General features: G+C 42.6%; 1 protein-coding gene across 7 annotated transcripts in view; it reads left to right on the top strand.

The window, feature by feature from the left end:
* Positions 1–22871, top strand: part of CDK5RAP2 (CDK5 regulatory subunit associated protein 2) — a 191486-nt gene that overhangs the window by 143297 nt on the left and 25318 nt on the right. For all 7 annotated transcript variants that reach the window (XM_050761203.1, XM_050761208.1, XM_050761205.1 and 4 more), the window contains 3 exons: positions 13420–13468; positions 16204–16376; positions 21201–21320. In XM_050761203.1, coding sequence (XP_050617160.1) covers positions 13420–13468; positions 16204–16376; positions 21201–21320 — 342 coding nt within the window. The remainder of the gene's footprint in view (positions 1–13419; positions 13469–16203; positions 16377–21200; positions 21321–22871) is intronic.

The raw sequence follows: 22871 nt of genomic DNA on the forward strand, positions 1-22871 counted from the left end.
ATGTGTCCCAGAGATTCTGGTATGTTGTATCTTTGTTCTCATTGGTTTCAAAGAACATCTTTATTTCTGCCTTCATTTCGTTATGTACCCGGTAGTCATTCAGGAGCAGGTTGTTCAGTTTCCATGTAGTTGAGCGGTTTTGATTGAGTTTCTTAGTCCTGAGTTCTAGTTTGATTGCACTGTGGTCTGAGAGACAGTTTGTTATAATTTCTGTTCTTGTACATTTGCTGAGGAGTGCTTTACTTCCAATTACATGGTCAATTTTGGAGTAAGTACGATGTGGTGCTGAGAAGAATGTATATTCTGTTGATTTGGGGTGGAGAGTTCTATAGATGTCTATTAGGTCTGCTTGCTGCAGAGATGAGTTCAATTCCTGGATATCCTTGTTAACTTTCTGTCTCGTTGATCTGTCTAATGTTGACAGTGGAGTGTTGAAGTCTCCCATTATTATTGTATGGGAGTCTAAGTCTCTTTGTAAGTCTCTAAGGACTTGCTTTATGAATCTGGGTGCTCCTGTATTGGGTGCATATATATTTAGGATAGTTAGCTCTTCCTGTTGAATTGATCCCTTTACCATTATGTAATGGCCTTCTTTGTCTCTTTTGATCTTTGATGGTTTAAAGTCTGTTTTATCAGAGACTAGTATTGCAACCCCCGCTTTTTTTTGTTCTCCATTTGCTTGGTAAATCTTCCTCCGTCCCTTTATTTTGAGCCTATGTATGTCTCTGCGTGTGAGATGGGTCTCCTGAATACAGCAGACTGATGGGTCTTGACTCTTTATCCAGTTTGCCAGTCTGTGTCTTTTAATTGGAGCATTTAGTCCATTTACATTTAAGGTTAAGATTGTTATGTGTGAACTTGATCCTGCCATTATGATATTAACTGGTTATTTTGCTCGTTAGTTGATGCAGTTTCTTCCTAGCCTCGATGGTCTTTACATTTTGGCATGTTTTTGCATTGGCTGGTACCGGTTGTTCCTTTCCATGTTTAGTGCTTCCTTCAGGGTCTCTTGTAAGGCAGGCCTAGTGGTGACAAAATCTCTAAGCATTTGCTTATCTGTAAAGCATTTTATTTCTCCTTCACTTATGAAACTTAGTTTGGCTGGATATGAAATTCTGGGTTTAAAATTCTTTTCTTTAAGAACGTTGAATATTGGCCCCCACTCTCTTCTGGCTTGTAGAGTTTCTGCCGAGAGATCTGCTGTTAGTCTGATGGGCTTCCCTTTGTGGGTAACCCGACCTTTCTCTCTGGCTGCCCTTAAGATTTTTTCCTTCATTTCAACTTTGGTGAATCTGGCAATTATGTGTCTTGGAGTTGCTCTTCTCGAGGAGTATCTTTGTGGCGTTCTCTGTATTTCCTGGATTTGAATGTTGGCCTGCCCTACTTGGTTGGGGAAGTTTCTCTGGATGATATCCTGAAGAGTGTTTTCCAACTTGGTTCCATTTTCCCCCTCACTTTCAGGCACCCCAATCAGACGTAGATTTGGTCTTTTTACATAATCCCATACTTCTTGCAGGCTTTGTTCATTTCTTTTTCTTCTTTGTTCTTTTGGTTTCTCTTCTCGCTTCATTTCATTCATTTGATCCTCAATCGCTGATACTCTTTCTTCCAGTTGATCGAGTCGGTTACTGAAGCTTGTGCATTTGTCACGTATTTCTCGTGTCATGGTTTTCATCTCTTTCATTTCGTTTATGACCTTCTCTGCATTAATTACTCTAGCCATCAATTCTTCCACTTTTTTTTCAAGATTTTTAGTTTCTTTGCGCTGGGTACGTAATTCCTCCTTTAGCTCTGAGAAATTTGATGGACTGAAGCCTTCTTCTCTCATCTCGTCAAAGTCATTCTCCGTCCAGCTTTGATCCGTTGCTGGCGATGAGCTGCGCTCCTTTGCCGGGGGAGATGCGCTCTTATTTTTTGAATTTCCAGCTTTTCTGCCCTGCTTTTTCCCCATCTTTGTGGTTTTATCTGCCTCTGGTCTTTGATGATGGTGATGTACTGATGGGGTTTTGGTGTAGGTGTCCTTTCTGTTTGATAGTTTTCCTTCTAACAGTCAGGACCCTCAGCTGTAGGTCTGTTGGAGATTGCTTGAGGTCCACTCCAGACCCTGTTTGCCTGGGTATCAGCAGCAGAGGCTGCAGAAGATAGAATATTGCTGAACAGCGAGTGTCCCTGTCTGATTCTTGCTTTGGAAGCTTCCTCTCAGGGGTGTACTCCACCCTGTGAGGTGTGGGGTGTCAGACTGCCCCTAGTGGGGGATGTCTCCCAGTTAGGCTACTCAGGGGTCAGGGACCCACTTGAGCAGGGAGTCTGTCCCTTCTCAGATCTCAACCTCCGTGTTGGGAGATCTACTGCTCTCTTCAAAGCTGTCAGACAGAGTCGTTTGTGTCTGCTGAGCTTTCTGCTGCGTTTGTTGTTGTTTACTGTGCCCTGTCCCCCGAGGTGGAGTCTACAGAGACAGGCAGGTTTCCTTGAGCTGCTGTGAGCTCCACCCAGTTCGAGCTTCCCAGCAGCTTTGTTTACCTACTTAAGCCTCAGCAATGGCGGGCGCCCCTCCCCCGGCCTCGCTGCTGCCTTGCCGGTAGATCACAGCCTGCTGTGCTAGCAATGAGGGAGGCTCCGTGGGTGTGGGACCCTCCCGGCCAGGTGTGGGATATGATCTCCTGGTGTGCCTGTTTGCTTAAAGCGCAGTATTGGGGTGGGAGTTACCCGATTTTCCAGGTGTTGTGTGTCTCAGTTCCCCTGGCTAGGAAAAGGGATTCCCTTCCCCCTTGCGCTTCCCAGGTGAGGCAATGCCTCGCCCTGCTTCAGCTCTCGCTGGTCGGGCTGCAGCAGCTGACCAGCACCGATCGTCTGGCACTCCCCAGTGAGATGAACCCAGTACCTCAGTTGAAAATGCAGAAATCACCGGTCTTCTGTGTCGCTCGCGCTGGGAGTTGGAGACTGGAGCTGTTCCTATTCGGCCATCTTGCTCCGCCCCCCTGTCTTCTTTTTATGATGTGAACATACTTGAATAGTTCAAGCTAGCCCCTCACTTTGGGATTATCTGTTCTTAAGACTCAATTCATGATTAGATTAGATTGGTTAGATTAGATTGGCTATGCAGTTTTGGCAGGAATGCTACATACTATTTTGTTTATGGTATTTTCTTAAGGAGGCGCACAATATCAATCCCATTTTTGGTGATATTAACTTTGATCACTTCTTAAGGTAATGTCTGTCAGTTTTCTCCAATGTAAATTATATTAACCTATGTAATGAATGAGTAATTTGTAGAAGATACTTTGTAACGCTGTATGTGTTCTCTTCCTCTTCAAACTTCTACCATGAGTTCTACCATATATTGATGATTCTTGTCCAAGTCAAATGTTACTATGACAGTTTTTTTCTAACAGTAACTTTTTTTTTTTTTTTGAGATGGAGTCTTGCTCTGTTGCCCAGGCTGGAGTGCAGTGGCCGGATCTCAGCTCACTGCAAGCTCTGCCTCCTGGGTCTATGCCATTCTCCTGCCTCAGCCTCCCGAGTAGCTGGGACTACAGGTGCCCGCCACCTCGCCCGGCTAGTTTTTTGTATTTTTTTAGTAGAGACGGGGTTTCACCGTGTTAGCCAGGCTAGTCTAGTCTCGATCTCCTGACCTCGTGATCCGCCCGTCTCGGCCTCCCATAGTGCTGGGATTACAGGCTTGAGCCACCGCGCCCGGCCAACAGTAACATTTTTTAAATCACATTCCTTCTTCATTTGTATTAGGTGGCATTTACTAGAAGGATGCGTTCTCTGTTAAACTCCTTTTATTAATATATTTCTTGTTTATTTGTTTATGATCAGTGTGGGCTTGAAGATTCTTATTTTATTCAATGGACTATTATCCATTCTGACATTCATATCATATTGTCCCAGATTTGGTAAGTGGCAGTTTCTTTCGACATGTCTCCATCTTTTTGGGAGCACTTCCTTACTTTCTGGGACAAAATAGATTTTCCATGCTCATCCTGTACTGCTCCTGCCCTGAATGAGCCATTTCTCCAAGAGCCTTGATTCCTTTTAGTGAGGAATGATATTTAACAACCAAGATTTGGTGCTAGGTGTGTTCATTGCTATGAGGGTACCATTGTGTCTAGGCCCTTTAGCAGGCTGTGTGTGTGTGTGTGTGTGTAAATGCATAATTTATTTTTTAAAAAAATCATTACTTCACAGTGGTGGCTTTAATTCCAGTCCAAACTCACTGGGTTCTTTCCTGTTTTTCACACTTCCATACTTTTACTTCCCTTCTCCAACAGTAAGAACCCTGGCTCTGACAACATCACCATATCTGCTGATTTACTCAATTCTGTAATATATGCACATAGTTACAGAATTACTCCACCCTTTCCACTGTGAAAAACAGTGAGAAACACTTTAATAAACAAAGAGAACCACTTTAATAAACAAATCTGGAACTCTTCCAGTTCAAGATTTGTTTGTTAAAGTGGTTCTCTTTGTTTTTAGGCTAAAAGTGTACTATAGTATGTTCTTGAATTTAAAAGTTGTTTGGTTTCATTCTTTGTACAGCCGTTGTTGGGTTAGTCATTTGAAACACAATTAGATTCGTTTGTTTTTATTTGTATTCAATTTTAGAGTTTTTTTACCCTATTTTTATTGATTTAATTTTTTGAATATGCGTAACATGAATATGATTCCAGAATCAAAACTGTATCCTTTTAAATTGCTCTGTGAGGTCATTATTTTTGTCCTTTTCCTTTATCTCCATTAGTATTGCTTTCCAGTTCCCTTTCTCTCTTAAACCCATTGGGACTGGACTCTCAGTCATCTCAACCCCTCCACTGAAACAGTTTGCCCAACACTAACAACTTCCATTTTGCCAAATCCAAGGATCAATTTTCAGTCTTCATCTTACGCAGACTGCAGCAGTATTTGACGTGTTGATCCCTCCCTCCTTGGCTCACTTGGCTTCCACATGATGCCACTGAGAGTTCAGTTCTCCTCTCCCTCCCTGGCTGCCTCTGTGCAGCCCTGCCTTCTGCATGTCTTCCATCAGTCCTCACGACCTTATTGCTGCCACCGCTTCAGTTCTTCGCCTCTCTTATCTCACCTGGATGCTGCAGGCCTCTCCTGTTTGGCCTCTGGGCTTCCATCCTTGCCTCACTGTAGTGCATTTCCACACAGTAATCAATAATCTTTTAAAAATGTAAGTCAGATCATGTCCCATCTCTGCCCCCAAATCAAAGCCTTTCCTTTTTATTCAGTGTAAAAGTCCAGATAAGGGCCTCCAAAGCCCTGTACCATTGCCCTGGCTGCGCTCTCTCCTTACTCCTGGCGCCCCACCCTCTCCTGCTTCCCCGCCCCAGCTACTGACCCTGCAGTTTTTCTAGCATGCCCAAGCCAGCTCCTCCTTCAGGGGCTTTGCACTTTCTCTTCTCTCTGGTGTCCCTGATCCCTTCAGGCCTTGTCTCAAATGTCATCATATCAGCGAGGTGCTCTTTGACAGCTTTTTATGAAATAGCGAGGCACCCCTGCCTATCACTGACATTCCCCTTTTTGCCTTGCCCTGCATTATTTTCCCCGGTCTACCCGCAACCATCTTGCATGTTATGTGCTTACTACCCATAACCATCTTAACCATCTTGCATGTTATATGTTGATTATTCTGCCTTCCCTGTAGAAAGTAAGTCCCACAAAGGTGCATGGATCTTGTCTGTTGTGTTTGTTGCTGTAGTGCTAGGATATAGATAACGTTTGGTGTATGGTGGACACACAACACATATTTTGAGAGAATGAATAAATTAATCAGTGAGTCCAGTGTTACAGCTGTGGAGAGTGTGGCCCATTGAGGGTGAGCAACTCATCTGTGACCATTTATGGAGTGAATGGCAGAGCTGGGATTCAAATCAGGTCTCTGGACAAAAAACTTTTCCTACTAGAGCTACTTGTATTATAGTTGGTATTATATAGGTTATTTGATTTAAACTTAACAATGACCTTGGAGGCAAAATGTATTAGTTCAGTTTTATAGATGATGAACTGAGGCATAGAGATATAACCTTATATATCTAAATAAATGGGCCTAGTGGTGAAGAATGCAGTCATTGGAACTGGGCTGGCCAGATTAGAGCTCTGGCTTCCCACTTGTAAGCTGTGTATGTTAGGAAATTTACTTAATTCCTTGCCTCAGTTTCTTTCTTCACCTGTAAATTTAGCATTCTAATACTTAATTGGTAGAGTCTTTGTAGGAATTAAATTATGGATGTGAAGCCTTGCTTGCCTCAGTGCTGAATGCATGGTTCTTATGTACTGAGTTCTTATTAGTATTTGTACTTGTTGTGAGTTGGGGCTTAATCCTCAGAACAGCCTGTTTTCCAGGTGAGGAACTTAGACTTAACAAATAAGAGTTTGTTGTTCAAAGTCACAACTGACTTGGTGGAACCAGGATTTGACTCTGTTCCTCTTGTCTTCATATGTACAAAATAGATGGCTTATGATGGCCCACATAGTTCGTTTAATTCTGGGATAGAACATGGGGTAGTTTACCCATTTGGGCCTAGTGAATGTTTTCCCCCAGCTTTTCCAAAGGGCCCAGCAGCTTAGACCTGCTGTAGACTGGTTTTGCTAATACCAGTTCCCAGGACTTTTGAGGACCAGGGTATATAGGAGTACCTGACTTTTCCCAGCTTTATAAAAACCTACTTCCTTCTAGCTAAGGGTATTCTAAATAAGCTAGTTTTCATTTTATTAGTGGAGAAATATCTGAGTCCTCATGATAAAGCCGTATCTTCCAGGCCCAAGTAATTTTTTGTTGGCTTCTTTTCTTCTTGAAGGCCCTCACTCTAGGCCCTAGGAAGTGGAGAGCTGAGAGAGCAACAGCTGCCCTCCCTCCCTCATCCAGCCACTCCCCTTGATTTATTTTTTAGTTATTTACCTTGACATGCCCAAGGAGAGCCTACTTACTCTTGGTGGGTTCTGCAGGCAGATGAAGCATTTTAGGCTTAGCAGATAACACAAACATAGAACTTGATTTTCTCCTACAAAAAGCATAAAAGTCCCAGAAACCTCACCACAACTCCTTTTCTTAGGAACTAAAGTGTAACACAGAGGTAGCTCTTTCTTAGATTTATACAAGGGGTCTGGCTCTTGAATTATGAAACAAGCTTATCATAAAAGAGTTTTATATTTGAGGCAGTTGCATAGCATGAGTTCTTAAAAATTTAAATATAGCTTTTAAAAAAATTAATACAAAGCAATACATGTTTACTGTGGAATAAAAGATAAGCAAATACTCCTATAATTGGATCATACAACAAAGCTTGAATACCCTGGAGTATATATGCCCAGACCTTTTTTTATTCATATGTGTGTTTTTTATGGAAGTGGGTCTGTTTGCATCCTCTCCCTTTGTTCAGTTGTAGATAATAAATATACGTTGTAAGTTTTAGTGGCTGCAGGGCATTCTTTTGTGTCAACGTACCATAATTTATTTAATCATTCCCCATTAGATGAACATTCAGATTGTTCCCATTTTGGGGCTATTATAAAGAACACTGTATTGGAATCTTTCTGCATATCCTTGCTATCTCTTTAATAATGTTTGGTTGGCAGGCTCCAAGAAGTAGGATGGTAGTGTGGTTTCTTAATGCTTATAAGGGAACTCTCCCTCAGCTCCATTAAACTGGGGATTCCACCAGGGATCTGGAAACCCACAAGATTTTGTGAGTATGTACATTTTTCTGGGGTGAGGGTCTATAACTTAGATTCCCAAGAGGTCTGGGATCTAAATAGATCAGGAACTGGTGTTGCAGCCAGAGTTTCCTCTGTATCCTTGTTCTTGGTGCCTCCAAAGGCAGGTGGTATTTTGTCTGCAGGTATTTTTGAGTAAGCTGTGTTTGACACTGGGAAAGGTACAAAGAAGACAGTTTGATCAGTGAGCTCACCACATGAACAAAGATAGCTCCTGGAAACCCTTGCCTCAGTTCTCTGCTGATAGAAGTGAACCTGAAACTTGGTTTCTTCTCAAGGCCTTCCACAGTCTGGAAGGGGCCTTTGCCAGCCCACCACCCTCTGATGATGATGATGATGATAATGATGCAGCTGAAGGAGAAACAATGAGGGAGTGGGGAAGGCAGATCTTTATTGGGTGCTTGCAATATGCCAGGCATTATTCTCAGCCTAAGAGGAAGTATTATCTATTATCCTCATTTATTAACAAGTGAGGAACAGAGAGGTTAATTCACTTGGTCTAAGTCAGACAGGAAGAGCAGAGTCTGAATTTGAGTCCACGTAGTTCACTTTCACAGTCTACGCTCCTAACCACCATGATATCGTGCTTCTCACACTCCTATCAAATTGGATGCACTGGTCAAACATTTCTGTGGGCCAGGCCTTGCATTTCCCCTCTTCCATGATTCTGTTCAAACCATTATTTTTTTCTGTAAGACTTTTACTGCCTTTCCATTTAGAGAAATTTAGAGAAATTCTGCCTGTCCTCCAGGAAACTTTCTTTGTTCACCTGAAGTGGAAGCAAAATTTATTCCTTCCACCCCCTCCCACCCCTGGTTTGTTTATAGCTTGCACTTGATATTCACATCTGAGTTTGTGATAGAGGCTGTCACAAGGGTGTTGGGTTGGAAAGAACAAGACCTTTGGAGTCAGACAGACTAGAGTTCAGATCCCAGCTTTATGGGTCATTTATCCCTTGAAGGGCCAGATTTCCTGTAGGGGGGATAGCAGTACCTGTCCTATAGAGATGTTTGTGAGGATGAAATGACATTATTTAAGTTTGTCCAACCCGTGGCCCACGGCTGCATGCAGCCCATAATGGCGTTGAATGTGGCACAATGCAGATTTGTAAACTTTCTTAAAACATTATGGATTTTTCTTTTTAAGCTCATTGGCTGTTGTGAGTGTATTTTATGTGTGGTCCAAGACAGTGCTTCTTCCAGTGTGGCCCAGGGCAGCCAAAAGATTGGACAACCCTGATTTCTTTCATTTTTAAATTTCTGGCCAAACAACAGACCCAATAGACACTCCTGATTTAAAGGGTGTCCTGCTTGACAAATAGTGGGAGCTCAGGAAGGTATGTAAACCAAAATTAAAATTGTAAATCGTATAGCTGGCTGAGTGGACCCTTCCCTCAGCTAAGGGAACCCACCAAAACCTGAAAAACTAGTTCAGAACATGATGGGAAAGTGGGGGCAGTCAGTCATGCCTTATTATACTCTCCTCCCTTTGGAGTTGGCACACAACTGACCAGTATTAACATTAAAATAGAGATCCTTAGGCTGGCAGAACAGACTCTGTAGCAATAAGAAACCAAATTCTAACCTGACTCCATTATAGCATCACATGACAGATAGCAGGGCTCTGAAGGAAATCAAAGTATTTTACCCCAAAATATATTTCTTTGACATGTTTTGAAATGGCCCTGAAATGCTCTCTCTTGTAGGGAACACTTACATTCTATAGAGAAACCCCTTCCCTTTCCAGGTCTTTTTCTGATCCCGAAGAGATTGACTGAGAGTCCAGCACCTTTTAAGGATCTGAGTAGAAAACATTTGCCTCTGGAGGTGGCCACCACTGGGACTTTATCCGCATAAGAAAAACCTTGGTCTCCATAACCCCTTACCTTAATTCAGACACTCCTTTCTATTGATTCCAGGTCTTTAGATAATAACTCAACCAAGTGCCAATCAGATAAATGTTTGAATCCACCTATGACCTGGAAGCCCGCCACCCACTTTGATTTGTCCTGCCTTTCCGGACCAGACCAGTGTATACCTTACATATATTGATTGATATCTTATGTCTCCCTAAAACATATAAAACCAAGCTGTAACCCAATCACCTTGGGCACATGTTCTCAGGACCTCCTGGGGCAGTGTCGCTTGTCATGATCCATAACCTTGACAAAAGAAACTTCAAAACTGGTTGAGATCTGTCTCAGATACTTTTTGACTTACTATGACAACAATAATAATGGAGTATGCATGTTATGGTTAACAGAGTGATCCAGGCTTTCAGAGAAAATGGAGGGTTTTTCCTCCTAAGAATCCCTGGAACTGCCCTCCCCAGAGCCCCTTGATGTCTTCCCACCTTTATAAAGCAGTTCTTCCCTCCATCAAAGATATGGCTCCATTGCCACCTCCCCTAAATGTTCCTTGATGGTCCGGGCCAGATTCTGTTTGTCTCCTCTGTGTGCCTTCCCACAGCATCCATTGCAGCCCCTTATCACAGCACTGTAGTGTAATTGTCTTTTGGGTCCACCCTTTCCACTCAGGTGAACTCACTGAGGGTAGGGTAGCTCCTCATTCATTTCTGTATCCTCAGTGTCTGGCATAGGCACCTGGGAGGAGCACTGTAAATATTAAAATAGAATAGAATTAGTTTCTACCAATTACCAGAGAGGTGGAAAGGAAGAAACATCTGGGTCATGTAGGAGATGCCAGGCTGTGGGATTTGAAGTTCACTCTGTAGGACTGATGGATTTTGAGCTGGGAAGTACTGTTTCAAAAGAGGCTTCTTAAGTGGTAGCACTATACAGAATGGATCAGTGCAGAGAGGAAACTGAAGTTGGGTCAACCAGTTATAAGTTTGTCTGGCATAATAGTCTTCTCTTGCTTGTTCAGTTATGGATGGGATAACTAGATGTTTTTTATTTGAAAAGATGAAGTCCTCCTATTGCCTCACACTACAACAGCTCTAAGGCGTAGCAACAAGATTTGCCTGAGAGATGGGAGCAGCATTTTCATGACGTGCATCCTAAGCTTTTGAATAGCTAGACAGATGGTACCCTGTTACCTGTGGGGGGGCAGTTTATCAAGAAATTCAGTGCATTAGTTGTTGTGATCTCCCTGTGAATCCTACAGTAACTATTTGTCACTTGATTTTAAAGAACTCTGTTACAGTAATAGGGGAACGGGTGGAATACAGTTGTTGTTGAGTTGTTGCAAGCTCCTCAAGGGTCTCTTATTTGAAGGCGAAACTCATGCTGCTAGTGGCATCAGGACACTTCCTGGTGTGGTCATGGGTTTGGTTAGGAATGGAGGAGAGGTTTTTGATGGGTTTAAGATCTGGAGACCTGGAATGCTTAAAGCCTGCCCCAAACCAAGGGTCGCCACCCTGTGAAGTTCCTGAGGAAGATACACAACTAAAGAACAATGTGAATGTGGCCAGGTTCAGGGGCTCGCGCCTGTAATCCTAGCACTTTGGGAGGCCAAGGCAGGTGGATCACTTGAGACCAGGAGTTTGAGACGAGCCTGGCCAGCTTGGTGAAATCCCGTCTCTACTAAAAATACAAAAAAATTAGCTGGGTGTGGTGGCGTGTGCCTGTAGTCCCAGCTCCTCAGGAGGATCAAGCATGAGAATTGCTTGAACCCAGGAGGCGGAGGTTGCAGTAAGCCGAGATCGTGCCACTGCACTCCAGCCTGGGCGACAGACCAAGACTCCATCTCAAAAAACAAAAACAAAAACAAAAACAAAACAGTGAGAATGTGAAGCAGAATGTCATGTTACTTTGTTTGCCTGGCTAGTGCCTAAGTAAGTCCTAAGCTTTTTGGAAGGCTGGGCTGGCACTGATGGTCCATTCTCAGGGTCTGTAGGGTCGGTGTTATCTGCTAAATGTTGGTAAGCAGCCCAGTGCAGGTATGAGATGAAAAATGTTGACTAAGCTGTTCTTTTAACATACAGTTGTCCCTGCCCATTAGGGATGGTCTTACAAACTGGTTCTTCCAGGAAAGGTCTTGAAATCTGACTCAGTCAGGTGTGGATTTCCCCCTTGAGGAGGATTGTAGAGGACAGAAATGTGGAGTCTTTGAGAGCATCCACTGATGAAGGCCTGTCAACCTCTATCTATCTTTCAAGAAGCCAAAATATCATGCCATTTTTGGCCAGGATGTAACCAAGAGGCATAGGTTTGTGACTGAAGTAGCTATAAGGATCTCTCCATCTCTCTTGCTTAGCTATAAAATGTAGTAAAGTAAGGGAGAGTGTGATCGGACAAAGGGATAGTTGAAACATTAAACCTCCTGGATTTTCACTTCTTTGCTTTAAAACAGAGATACTAACACTGTGCTCATAGGATCATTGTGGGGCCTGAAGGAGATAGCAGATGTTAAAGAGCCATACTCAGGCCCTGGTGCCTGGTCACTCAGGCCTGTGTGACTCATTTCTGATGGTGACAGTGCCCTGCCGTGGTAGGTGACTTTCCACCACTCAGCATCTTGCACTGACTCTTGATGCCCAGGTGGCTGGCCTGGTGGTGATAGGGAACCTGGGTGGCCATGCCAGCCAGCCTTGTGAGTTTGTAGGTGGAAACTTCTAGACTTAAAGCAAATGTGCAAGGATTCAGTGATCTTTTCCTCTATACTGTGGTGTTTGAGAACTTTTCCTTTTAGGAATAGTTTTGAAAATTGCATGTGTGGGTGCAGTTTAATTATAGTCTCATTTTTCAAGTACAACTATAGAAGAGTTTGTTTTTTTCTTTAGCCACGCATCAGTTTCTTCAAAGAGCTCATCCCAGCCTGCAATTTCCAGGGTTCTGAAGTATTTTTAAAATAAAGTTGTTAGTCTCTTTGAAATCTGGGCTCATGTGCTTCCTTTCAAACAGCAAATGATGACATGCAGGAAGAGAGCAGAGCATCTTTTGCCCAGCTACATTCTGAGCTATATTTTGTTTTCTTTTGTTATTTTAAAAAATCATTTCCCCTGCTGTAGACAGTGGGTTTTTCAACTGTACTCATGTACTCCTTTCCCTAGTTTAAATCCTACTTCTGAGACCCTTCCTAAGGAAATAATTAAAATGCAGATAAAGCTGTATGCACAAAGATGCTTATTTCATTTGTTTATAAAAGTGAAAATTTGGAGATGACCTAAGCGTCAAATAGAGAACTGGCAAAATTGTGGTAGTGCATGCCTACAGTGGAATATTAGTGCAGGCATTAAAAATGATGTTTCAGAAGCAAATTTAGTAAGAGAAATTGCTATAATAGCGTACTGAGTGAAAAAATTATGTTGTAATATAGTATCTTCCATGCCAAAATGCACGAAAAAAAGAATGGAAGGAAATCCAGTAACTTGGCTGTGGGAGTGCCAGGATATTGGTCTTTTCTTGATTCTGTTACCCATTTTCTGTAATGAGCATATATTCTGTTAGTATCAGAGTTTGAGAGAAAGAAAAAGAACCTGCACCAGCAATGCCTCGTGATTGGTTTTTAGATTCAGTGCTGTCACCTAGAACTAGTGTCAATGCAGTGATAAAGGAGAAGTCTATAGTCTGAACTGTACTCTTGGTAATCCTACTTTAAATATCCAGGATTGTTATAGAGCATTTAAACAAGTGGAATAGTGCTTCTGCAAATGTATGAGCAGGAAATTATTAGGGAACACTTAAACACTTTTTTTTTTCTCCTCCTTTCTTGATGTTATTTCTGCTTCCAGGAAAATCAGTTGGAGTGGAAATGAACACCCAGAATGAACTGATGGAGAGGTGAGTGTGTAGCATTTGTTAAGAAGACTTCCCAGGACTTTTCAGGTCTGATTTACCTGCCAGCTTTTAAAATATTTTGACTCCTTCCCATTCTGTTTGTTTCCTGCTTCTTGTAAATAAGGTATAAACATCTATGGAACTGACAATGGCCATACAAAACCAAGAGCTCATGCCATATGTTCTGTTGCCTTCATTCATTCATTTCATTCACTTGTGTCATTTCTATCAGGTGATTTGAACCAGATGACATATTCATTTGTTGGCTCCCAGATACCAGCAAGATAAACTCCAGACTCCTTAGCCTGGCATTTGAGGTCCTTCTCAGTCTGACCCCAGTTCTCTTCTCCCCTGCGTGTTCTCCTCGCTTCCCTTCCCTGATGTACCCCATGTTTTAGTCCTATTTGCCTTTGTGTTGTTCCCCACACCATGGCTGTGCACTCTACCTTCTTCCTCTTCAAGTTTGAAAATCATTCTTCAGAGTCCATTCAAATGTAAATGAACCTGGTTCACCCCAGTACCCTCCCTCTCCACCACATCCCAGCGTCAGTGATTCTTGCTGTAGCACTTGGACATAATTACATTACAGCATTTACCACATGGTATTGTAATGCTTTCTACATTTATCTTTCTATTCCCAGAATTCCTTGGAAGAGGAAAGGAGCTAGCTAGTATTCATTAGGTATTGGTGTGTGTCAGCTGCTGCCATAAGCATTTCACATTTACTAGTTCTCACCATATAAAGTTTGAAGTAACTATGTTAGGATGAGGAAGCCATGGGTCAGAGTTGCATACTTGCCATTATGAGGCAGAGCTAGGATTTGAACTTGAATCTGCCACACTCCATCCAATGCGTGTCCTCTTTCTGTTATTTCACATTGTCTTTTGAGGGCAAAGCCTATGTCTTGAATATCTCTACCTGCTCCAGCTCCAAGTTGCTGGCATGTAGTTGAAGTTCAGAAAATATTCATGGAATAAATGAATTGTGTAATTTCTTAGCTTGTCTCTATGGCCAACTGAAAATGCCAAGGTCTTGCCCTCCTTTATTTAGTTGTTAAAGATTCTGAGTGCTATTAATGTTGCTGTGTGCTTTCCTCTGCTTTAAAGATGTGGTCCTTTGGGCTTCTGGGAATAAAATAGAGACCAGTCTAGGGTGCAGACTTGTAGATTTTATTGGCATTATGAAGGGCACTTGTATCATTAGAGCGAGTAGGCAGAGAGGTGTCACAGCTCACAGGAGGACATTTTAATCAGGGCTTCTGCAAATTTAAAAGAAAGACTCTTCTCCCACTGCAATATTGTTAGAGATCTGCCAGTTCAATCCTCCAATTCCATTCTTGTAATAATAGGTCATATCCCACTGGCGTGCTTTAGAGAGGGCAAGGAAGGCTTCCCAGAGTGGGGACATTCTTAACTGAGATCTAAAGGGTGAGAGTTGAAGGGGCTGGGGGCTGTCGGGAGAGTGTCCATGCCTGAGGCAAAGGAGACACGGTCCCTTTGAGCATGTAGCTGGCACATAGAGGGTGAAAGCAGGAGAGGCAGGCTGGGTTTTGTTGGGCTGGTCCTCAAATGTGTTAAAAGTCCAAACCCTATTCTGTAGGAAGTAGGGAGTCTTCGAAGGAAGGTAAGCCGGGACTGGACATGATCACATTTGCCATTTAGGAAGACTGCTGGGGTTGCTTGCAGAAGGAGTTGGATTGAGGGATGGAACCTGTTTTAGCCTCCTCAACCAATGTGTCACTCCTTTTCATTTCTGACAGATTTGTTTTTTGCCTTCTGTTCTGCCTCTCTCAACTGTAGTTTAGCACTCACACGGGCCACTTCTAAGCCAATTAAGTGGGTGCCCTTGGCCCATGCTGCACTTCTGCAAGCCAGCAGCAAGCCTGTGCATCCATCACACTGTCTGGGCAAAGTTGCATCAGGTGTTTACCTGTTAATGAATGCATTGCAGCTTTGGAGTCTTTGCTCTTGTCTTAGCTCATGAATAATGAGACTCTGGCTGCTGACAAGAAGTAATAGGAAAATGTGGGAGAAAAAAAAAAAGCATCAGTTAAGGAGTTTATCTATAATGGAGATTCATGTGGCCTTTTCACAGCATTTGGCTTTTTTTTTTCTCATGGCTTAGGTGGTCCTTGAGAAATACAAGTTAATAACCAGATGATTGCTAGAATGATGATATTGAAACCTGCTTGGAAACCGTGAGAGTTTTGAGATTTTTAAATCCACCTCATGGTTTTGGGCTGGGCTCTCACATTCTTCTGGGGCCTTGGAGCCAGGCAGGCCTGGTTGAAATCTAAACTGTGCCTCTGACCAAGCCGTGAGACAGTTGGCCAGTTTATGATGAGCCCCAGTTCCCCTACTGTAAATGAGGATAGTAATCCCTACCTCAAAGGGTTTCTGTGAGGCCCAACTAAAATCTCAAATGCTTGGTATAGAGAGGTTATTTGGTAAACAGCTACTGTTGACCCAAGTCCTCTTGGGTCCCTCCCCTGTAAACCAGGCTGTGGGACAGGCACAACCCGCTGCTTCCCCTTGTTGGCTCCAAACTCAAGCCCACCGAGCCTTTCTTGCTTTTAGAATGTCATTGCTTAATGCTGTAGAGAAATAAAAGGTCTGACTGAAGTTGCAAACATGGGGAAGTTACTAAGGGTAAAGTAATCGTAAGTATTCCTAAGTCATAGTCCTGACTTGGGATTTTAGCACGGGAGATGATTTATCTTTCAATCTCAATGGTTAAGGATTGAGGAAGACAACTTAACCTACCAACATCTTCTACCTGAATCTCCTGAGCCTTCAGCCTCTCATGTGCTCTCTGATTATGAAACGTCTGAAAAGTCCTTCTTCTCACAAGACCAGAAGCAAGATAATGAGACGGAGAAGACTTCAGTTATGGTGAACAATTTTTCTCAAGGTAAGCTAAGCTTCATTAAGCATTTTAAACATGGCCTGATTAAAACAATAGTTTGCCATCTTACCTTAGTAAGCAGAGTGTGGTGACATTTGAATATTTCTCTGATGAAAGGAGATCCTATTAGGGCTAATGCTGGTCATTCAGGGTATCATTTATCACTGGAGAAAGCTATGGTTGTTGAAAGGGTTGGCAATTGGGGAAAAGTCATTTTTATTTTTTAAATGACGACTTAATATATGACTTGCCATTTCCTGCAGGCTGTGTGTCACTGAACTTGTATGCCAGTGCAGATTTGGTTAATTTCCTATTGTTTCTTTCAAAGTCATCCTTAGGCAGGGTCGGTTCAAAGACTCTTCTCCTTTGAGTTGCCCAAGAGTATCTAGCCCCCTGTTCTGATATTTTTATATAAATACAACATTTGTGATTGTGGGAATCGACTTTGTTTTCCTTTAGTGTGACCCATGGGCCATTGGGTCAGGCCTTTTGTCTTAGTCTAGTTGGATTGTTATAACAGAATGCCATAGAATGGGTGACTTATAAACAGCAGAAATTTATGTCTTACAGTTCTGAAGGCTAGGAAGTCCAAGATCAGGGTACAGGCAGCATGAGTGGGCTCTGGTGAGGGCCTTCTTCCAGGTTGCAGACTGCCGTTTTCTGGTTGTATCCTTACGTGGAGGAAGGAAGGTGAGAGAGCTAGTGTCTGTTTTGTGAGGGCACTGATCTCACTGTGAGGGCTCTACCCTCATGATCCTATCATCTCCCAAAGCCCCCACTTGGTAGTACCATTACATTGGGACTTAGAGCTTCAACATAGGAATTTTGGAGACACAAGCATTCAGTCCATAACACCTTTGTTCTGCCTCCGACCATGGACTGAGTTAGCAGATGAAAATTTTCACAGCGGCCCCATGTGGTGTGTGAAAGAGATAAGCACAGTGCCTTCGTCCCGTGGTGGCCTCTGAGGCTTCTTGAGGACACTCAGGACTCAGAGGAGCTCAGTTTGAAGACAGAAGGCATACCCAGAGCGTGAAGTCCACATTGGTGGCATAACTGAGGTATCAGCTGGGGTCCTCCAGCAGCGTCATCTAGACCTAGTTTCTTTGGGTTGCTGGCAGTATCTCTCTGCAGTTTTTGTGAGTTTCTGAGTACTTGGTTTTTCTTGGTCATTTCTGGCTCTGCATTCTGCCTTTCCCAAATTTAGGTCACACCACAAATTGTTTCCCTGTCCCCAGTGCCACTTCCTTCTGTATTGTATCCATTCAGCGTGTAACTCAGTGACTTTCGGAGAATCCCCAGAGACCACTCCCATGAGGCTTTGGTGCAGACTTGATTGAGGAACCAGAAGGAGAGTGGAGTTTACAATGCAGCAACCCAAATGATTTAAACTGGAACTCTTGAGGTCCCTGTTGTTTTCACTAGGCAGTTCCCTCTGCTCCCTCTTGCCTGCTCCTCTTTTTCCACCCTTCACCCTGTCCACCACCCCAACCTTGTTCTATTTCTAATGTAGAACCTTTTAGGCATTTCTTCTATTTCTTATTCCTCTGTGGACCCATGACCTCGGGCTTATTATGCCCTCTTAGTGGGTTACCTGAAGTGGGACAGTGCTCCCTGGAGCCATCCCAGTAAGCCCACCATCATCTTTTTTGGTGTGTCTTCAGCCTTTTGCTCTCTGCATCTAGTTTTTCTTTTGTCTTTTGTCATATTTATGATTTGTGTAGAGAGATAATTTCGTATTTTTCTCACTTACCATTCTATCATAAGCTTTCTGACATGTTGTTACATAACATCATTTTTAGTGGCTTTAGAATAGTCCATTGAGTGGCTGCATTGCAGTTTGCCTTCTGTTCCCCTGTCGCTGAACATTTAAGCCATTTCCAGATTTCACAATTGTAAACAAGGCTGCAGGGGATATCTGTGAACATGAAGCTGTTCCCTTATTTGGGGGCTTTTCTTAATACAGATTCTATAAATTGGACCTGCTAGGTGAGAGATGCACACTTTTTTTTTGTGGTTGCTTATTGGATTTACGTTTTTAAAGAATTAGCATTTGTCAAAAGGGCATTATTCTAAGTGAGAGATTTTTCTCCCATTTTGTAAAGGCTAGTATAGTGTTTCCTTCTCTTCAGTTTGGCTGCATAATTAATAAGTGGTGTCCAGTTCAACTGGGAATGTTTCCTTAAGCCCGAGTAATGATTCTGCCTCCTGGCCATAGACTCAGTGGAAGATGGCATGTTTCGATGGCTGCTAAGCATTTATGTCCCCTTCTCACAGTCATGAGTGTGTGACTTGGATAAACCAGCAAGGAAGGTTGCAGTCAAACGGAAAAGTTCCTGAGTGACTCCGACCTGACTAGATGCTGGAAGAAGATTTGCAGGACATCAAGGCAGGAGCGGGGAGGTACAGTGCCACGGGTGCCAGAATTTTAAGGAGCGCGGAGGTGCAGTGCAGTGGGCGCCAGAAGTTTAAGGAGGGCAGAGGTGCAGTGCCGTGGGCGCCTGAAGTTTAAGGAGCCGGAAAGTACAGGGCCGTGGGCGCCAGAAGTTTAAGGAGCACGGAGATACAGTGCCGTAGGTGCCAGAAGTTCAAGGAGGGCAGAGGTGCAGGGTCGTGGGCGCCAGAAGTTTAAGGAGCACAGAGGTGCAGTGCCGTGGGCGCCAGAAGTTTAAGGAGCAGGGAGGTGCAGTGCCGTGGGCGCCAGCAGTTTAAGGAGCGTGGAGGTGCAGTGCGCTGGGCGCCAGCAGTTTAAGGAGCCCGGAGGTGCAGTGCCGTGGGCGCCAGGAGTTTAAGGAGCCTGGAGGTGCAGTGCCGTGGGCGCCAGCAGTTTAAGGAGCGCGGAGGCACAGTGCCGTGGGTGCCAGGAGTTTAAAGAGTGTGGAAGTGCAGTGCTGTGGATGCCAGTAGCTTTTTGCAGACAGAGTTCTTCCGTGCTGTGCTGCAGCGAGAGTTAGGACATTCCACCAAATTACTTGCCACACTTCTGGCATTAGCAGGAGATAGCTGAAAGTCTGGGAATTAAGTCATCTCATAAACATTCAGATTCATGGTAAAATTACTATTTAATTAGGAAAAGATCTGTAACATTGTGCTACTTTTAAATGAAAGTCATTTTGGAGGAATTAAAACTGGGTCATAACATTAGTGTAATGTTTTAAAACAAACATTACTAAGATATACTGAGTATACCCTAATTGATAAATTAAAGACATTAGTTTTGCCTTTGGATACTTAATGTGATGATGCTTTAAACACTGACTCTAGAAACCTACCCCTGGATTGGAATTGTGCCTCCTTCTTTCTTTGTTAAAGTGAGATGTGGCAGAGGCTGAACAAATACATGCTTATTTTGGAAAATTTAAAATGTTATGTATTATTAAGTATTATGTTAAAATGTAATACAGAATTTTTGAAAAATCTAAAATCTGCCACCTAAAGGCAACTGCTATTAATATTTAGATATATTTCCTTCTTTCACATATTTGTGTCTTTCCTTGTCTGTAGAAATTTTTAAGTAGAGTTCTGTGATATTGTGAAGTATATATTTGGTCTTCCTGGCAGTATCCTTCATAGTGAACCAGTAAACATAAGCAAATGTTTCCCTGAGTTTTTGAGCCAGTCTAGCAAATTAATCCAACTCCAGGAGGCGGGTGAGGGAACCGAATTTTTAGTCGGTTGGTCAGAGGCATGGGTGAAACAGTTGGGGGCTTGGGATTGGCATCAGAAGTTGTGGGAGGGGGGCAGTCTTGGGACTGAGCCCTCAACCTGTGGATCTGACACTATCTTCAGGTCCAACTGAATTAGAAGACACCCGGCTGGTGTCTGCTGCAGAACTGTTTGCTTAGTCTGTGGGGAAAAACCCCTCACATTTTGTCACAGAAGTCTTCTGTGTTGATTGTTGAGTGAGTATATGGGAGAAACTGAATGTTGTTGTTGTTTTTTTTTCTATAAGTTGTGATTATGTTGAATAATCAATTTTGGATCTAAGATTTAGTTTAATATATTTTTATGATATATAGTCTTCATAAGAATTTTAATAGCTATGTAATACTGCATCATCATGAATGTTCTACAGGTTTTTATTTAACAATTGGAGTTACTTCAGTTCTTATGGTTACATCCAATGCTGAGATGAACCTTTTCTTCCATTCTGGCAAATGCTTGTCAGCATCTCTGGTGGTCTCTTTAAATAGAGCTCTAAAAGTTGAATTATTTGGTAACAGACATTGGAAAATAACTTTTCTAAGGCTAATGATAGAAGTAGCCCCAAAAGAACATACACGTTTATACTCATGCTAATAAGATGTTCTCTTGAGATCACTTTTCTTATTACCATTCTCACTAGCATTGTTTTGCTTTATTTGAGTCTTAAATTAGTAAATGATAAACGGATAACATATTCCTTTCAAAAAATTAGTCTCAAAAATATCTGGATTCATTATGAAGGTAGTTTAATCAACTCTCGGGCAATTCAAGCAGACTTGAAAGTGATCTGTTAGTTTCACCATAAGGAAGATTTTAAATTAATATTTGATATTTAGAAGAATAAAAGGCTACATTAGAGTTAGCATTAAAATTGTATGGAATATAATTTTTTCTATGTGATGTAAATTATCTTCCCATGGAGGACTGCAGAGAATCATTATAGAAGTGTGTCTGTGGGCTGTGGGAAATAGCTTACCCTCCCCATGCCTAGGAAAGAATTGCCAGTTGCTCACTATCTTAATACATCCAATACTGTTTGGAATTTCAGGATCCCTGCATAATCCATAAATTATTCAATTTGTTGGTGTTTCAGACTTTAAATTAAAAATGGCTTCCTTCCTGTAGACTTACTAATGGAACACATACAGGAAATTCGAACTTTGAGAAAGCGTTTAGAAGAATCTATTAAAACAAATGATAAGCTACGGAAACAGTTGGAACGGCAAGGATCTGAATTTGATCAAGGTAAGGAAAGACCTTCCCAAAGGGCTGTACATGTCTATGAGTGCTTCACTGTGACGCATTTGCCTGAGTAAGCATCTGTGTACAAAGCAGGTGCTTGATAAATGTTCATTTCTCTATCTTAGAGGAGTCTGCCAGCTTCTGGTATCCTGAATTGTGACTGGCACCTCATTTGACTTTGGAAGCTGGAGAGAAATAGATAGGAATTTTAAGATAAAACAAAGCAATATATTGTCTTTTCATCTATAACAGATTATTGCATTTTAGCAATCTGGTAAATTTCACATGCCAGTCTAAAGATCACACATATTCCTGCATAAACACAGTTAGCTCTGAATAGAATGATCGTCCATGAAAAACTTAAAAATATTCCCCCCCCCCCGCCACATAGGTAAGACATTCATGTGCTTCAAAATTAAAAACCTCCATTCTTTATCCAGTAACCCTGTTTTCCCTTCCCTCTTCTCCACTTTTTTCCTTGTTTTTCTTCTGTATCCTTAACAGTGTTTTTTAAAATGCAAAGAGCAGCATGTATTCTTATTCTTCTCTTCACCCCAGAGGTAACATACTCTATATCCATGATTCTGTCCATTTGTCATGGAGCAGTAAATCTTGGACATCGTTCCTTACTGCTCTAGAGAGAGTTCCTCATTCCGTAAAGCTATTGCATCTTGAAAGCAGCTTGGCGCACTCAGAAAAGCCCAAGTTTGTCTGGTTGAACTGGCCAGAGTGTGGACCCTGCTGTCCCATTTATTAGCTTTGTGACTTTGAGCAATTCACTCATCTCTCCCAGTCTTAATTGTTTCATAAAACAGGGTCATTGTAAGATTAAATGGGGCAATGTTATGAGTAGGGCCCTGCTCAGTGCCTCACTCAGTAAACAGTTGCCTTTATCATCACTATCAATTTTATTTTACTATTTTATTCTGTATAACATTGCAAAGCTCTGCAATGGGTAGGGACCCTAATGTCATTCCCATTTTTAGAGGTGGTAGAATTGAGTTCTGGAAAGATAGTGCTCCATGGCAGCAGCACGCCTGAGTCCTCGGGCCCTTGTCCAGGTCTCATTCCTCTCTAGCCATCGTAGCTACCAGCCGGGAGGGACATCTTTCCAAAGTACCATGCATGCTGCAGCTTTCACGGGAAACCGAATGGCTCATCTCGCCCTCTCCGGCCCTCCTCCCTCCCTCTTGCTCACTGCACCCACTTCCTGCATCCACCCCCCTCAGCCTCAGGGAAATTGATTGATCTGAGTTATTAGTTGTATCAAACACAGGAAAGAAATACACGCCTGGGCCCTTCACATTCACTCTTGGTAATGCCTGAATTAGATTCATTCTGTTTTACATTTTCCCTGGCAAATCCAATTATAGAATTATTTGGGGGCTCAAATGGCCACCAGCTACAATGGAGCAGGCAATTGCTCTGGAGAGTAATTCACTCTGACGGGAAGGTTTACAAAAGCATTCATAAAGTATTTACATTGGTGGAAAGACGTGCTGTTCTCACCATGTTGTCACAGCGTCTGAAAAGACAAAGGAATAAAAGTGGCTC

This window comes from Macaca thibetana, chromosome 15, assembly GCF_024542745.1.
Source record: "Macaca thibetana thibetana isolate TM-01 chromosome 15, ASM2454274v1, whole genome shotgun sequence".
NCBI classification, from domain to species: domain Eukaryota; kingdom Metazoa; phylum Chordata; class Mammalia; order Primates; family Cercopithecidae; genus Macaca; species Macaca thibetana.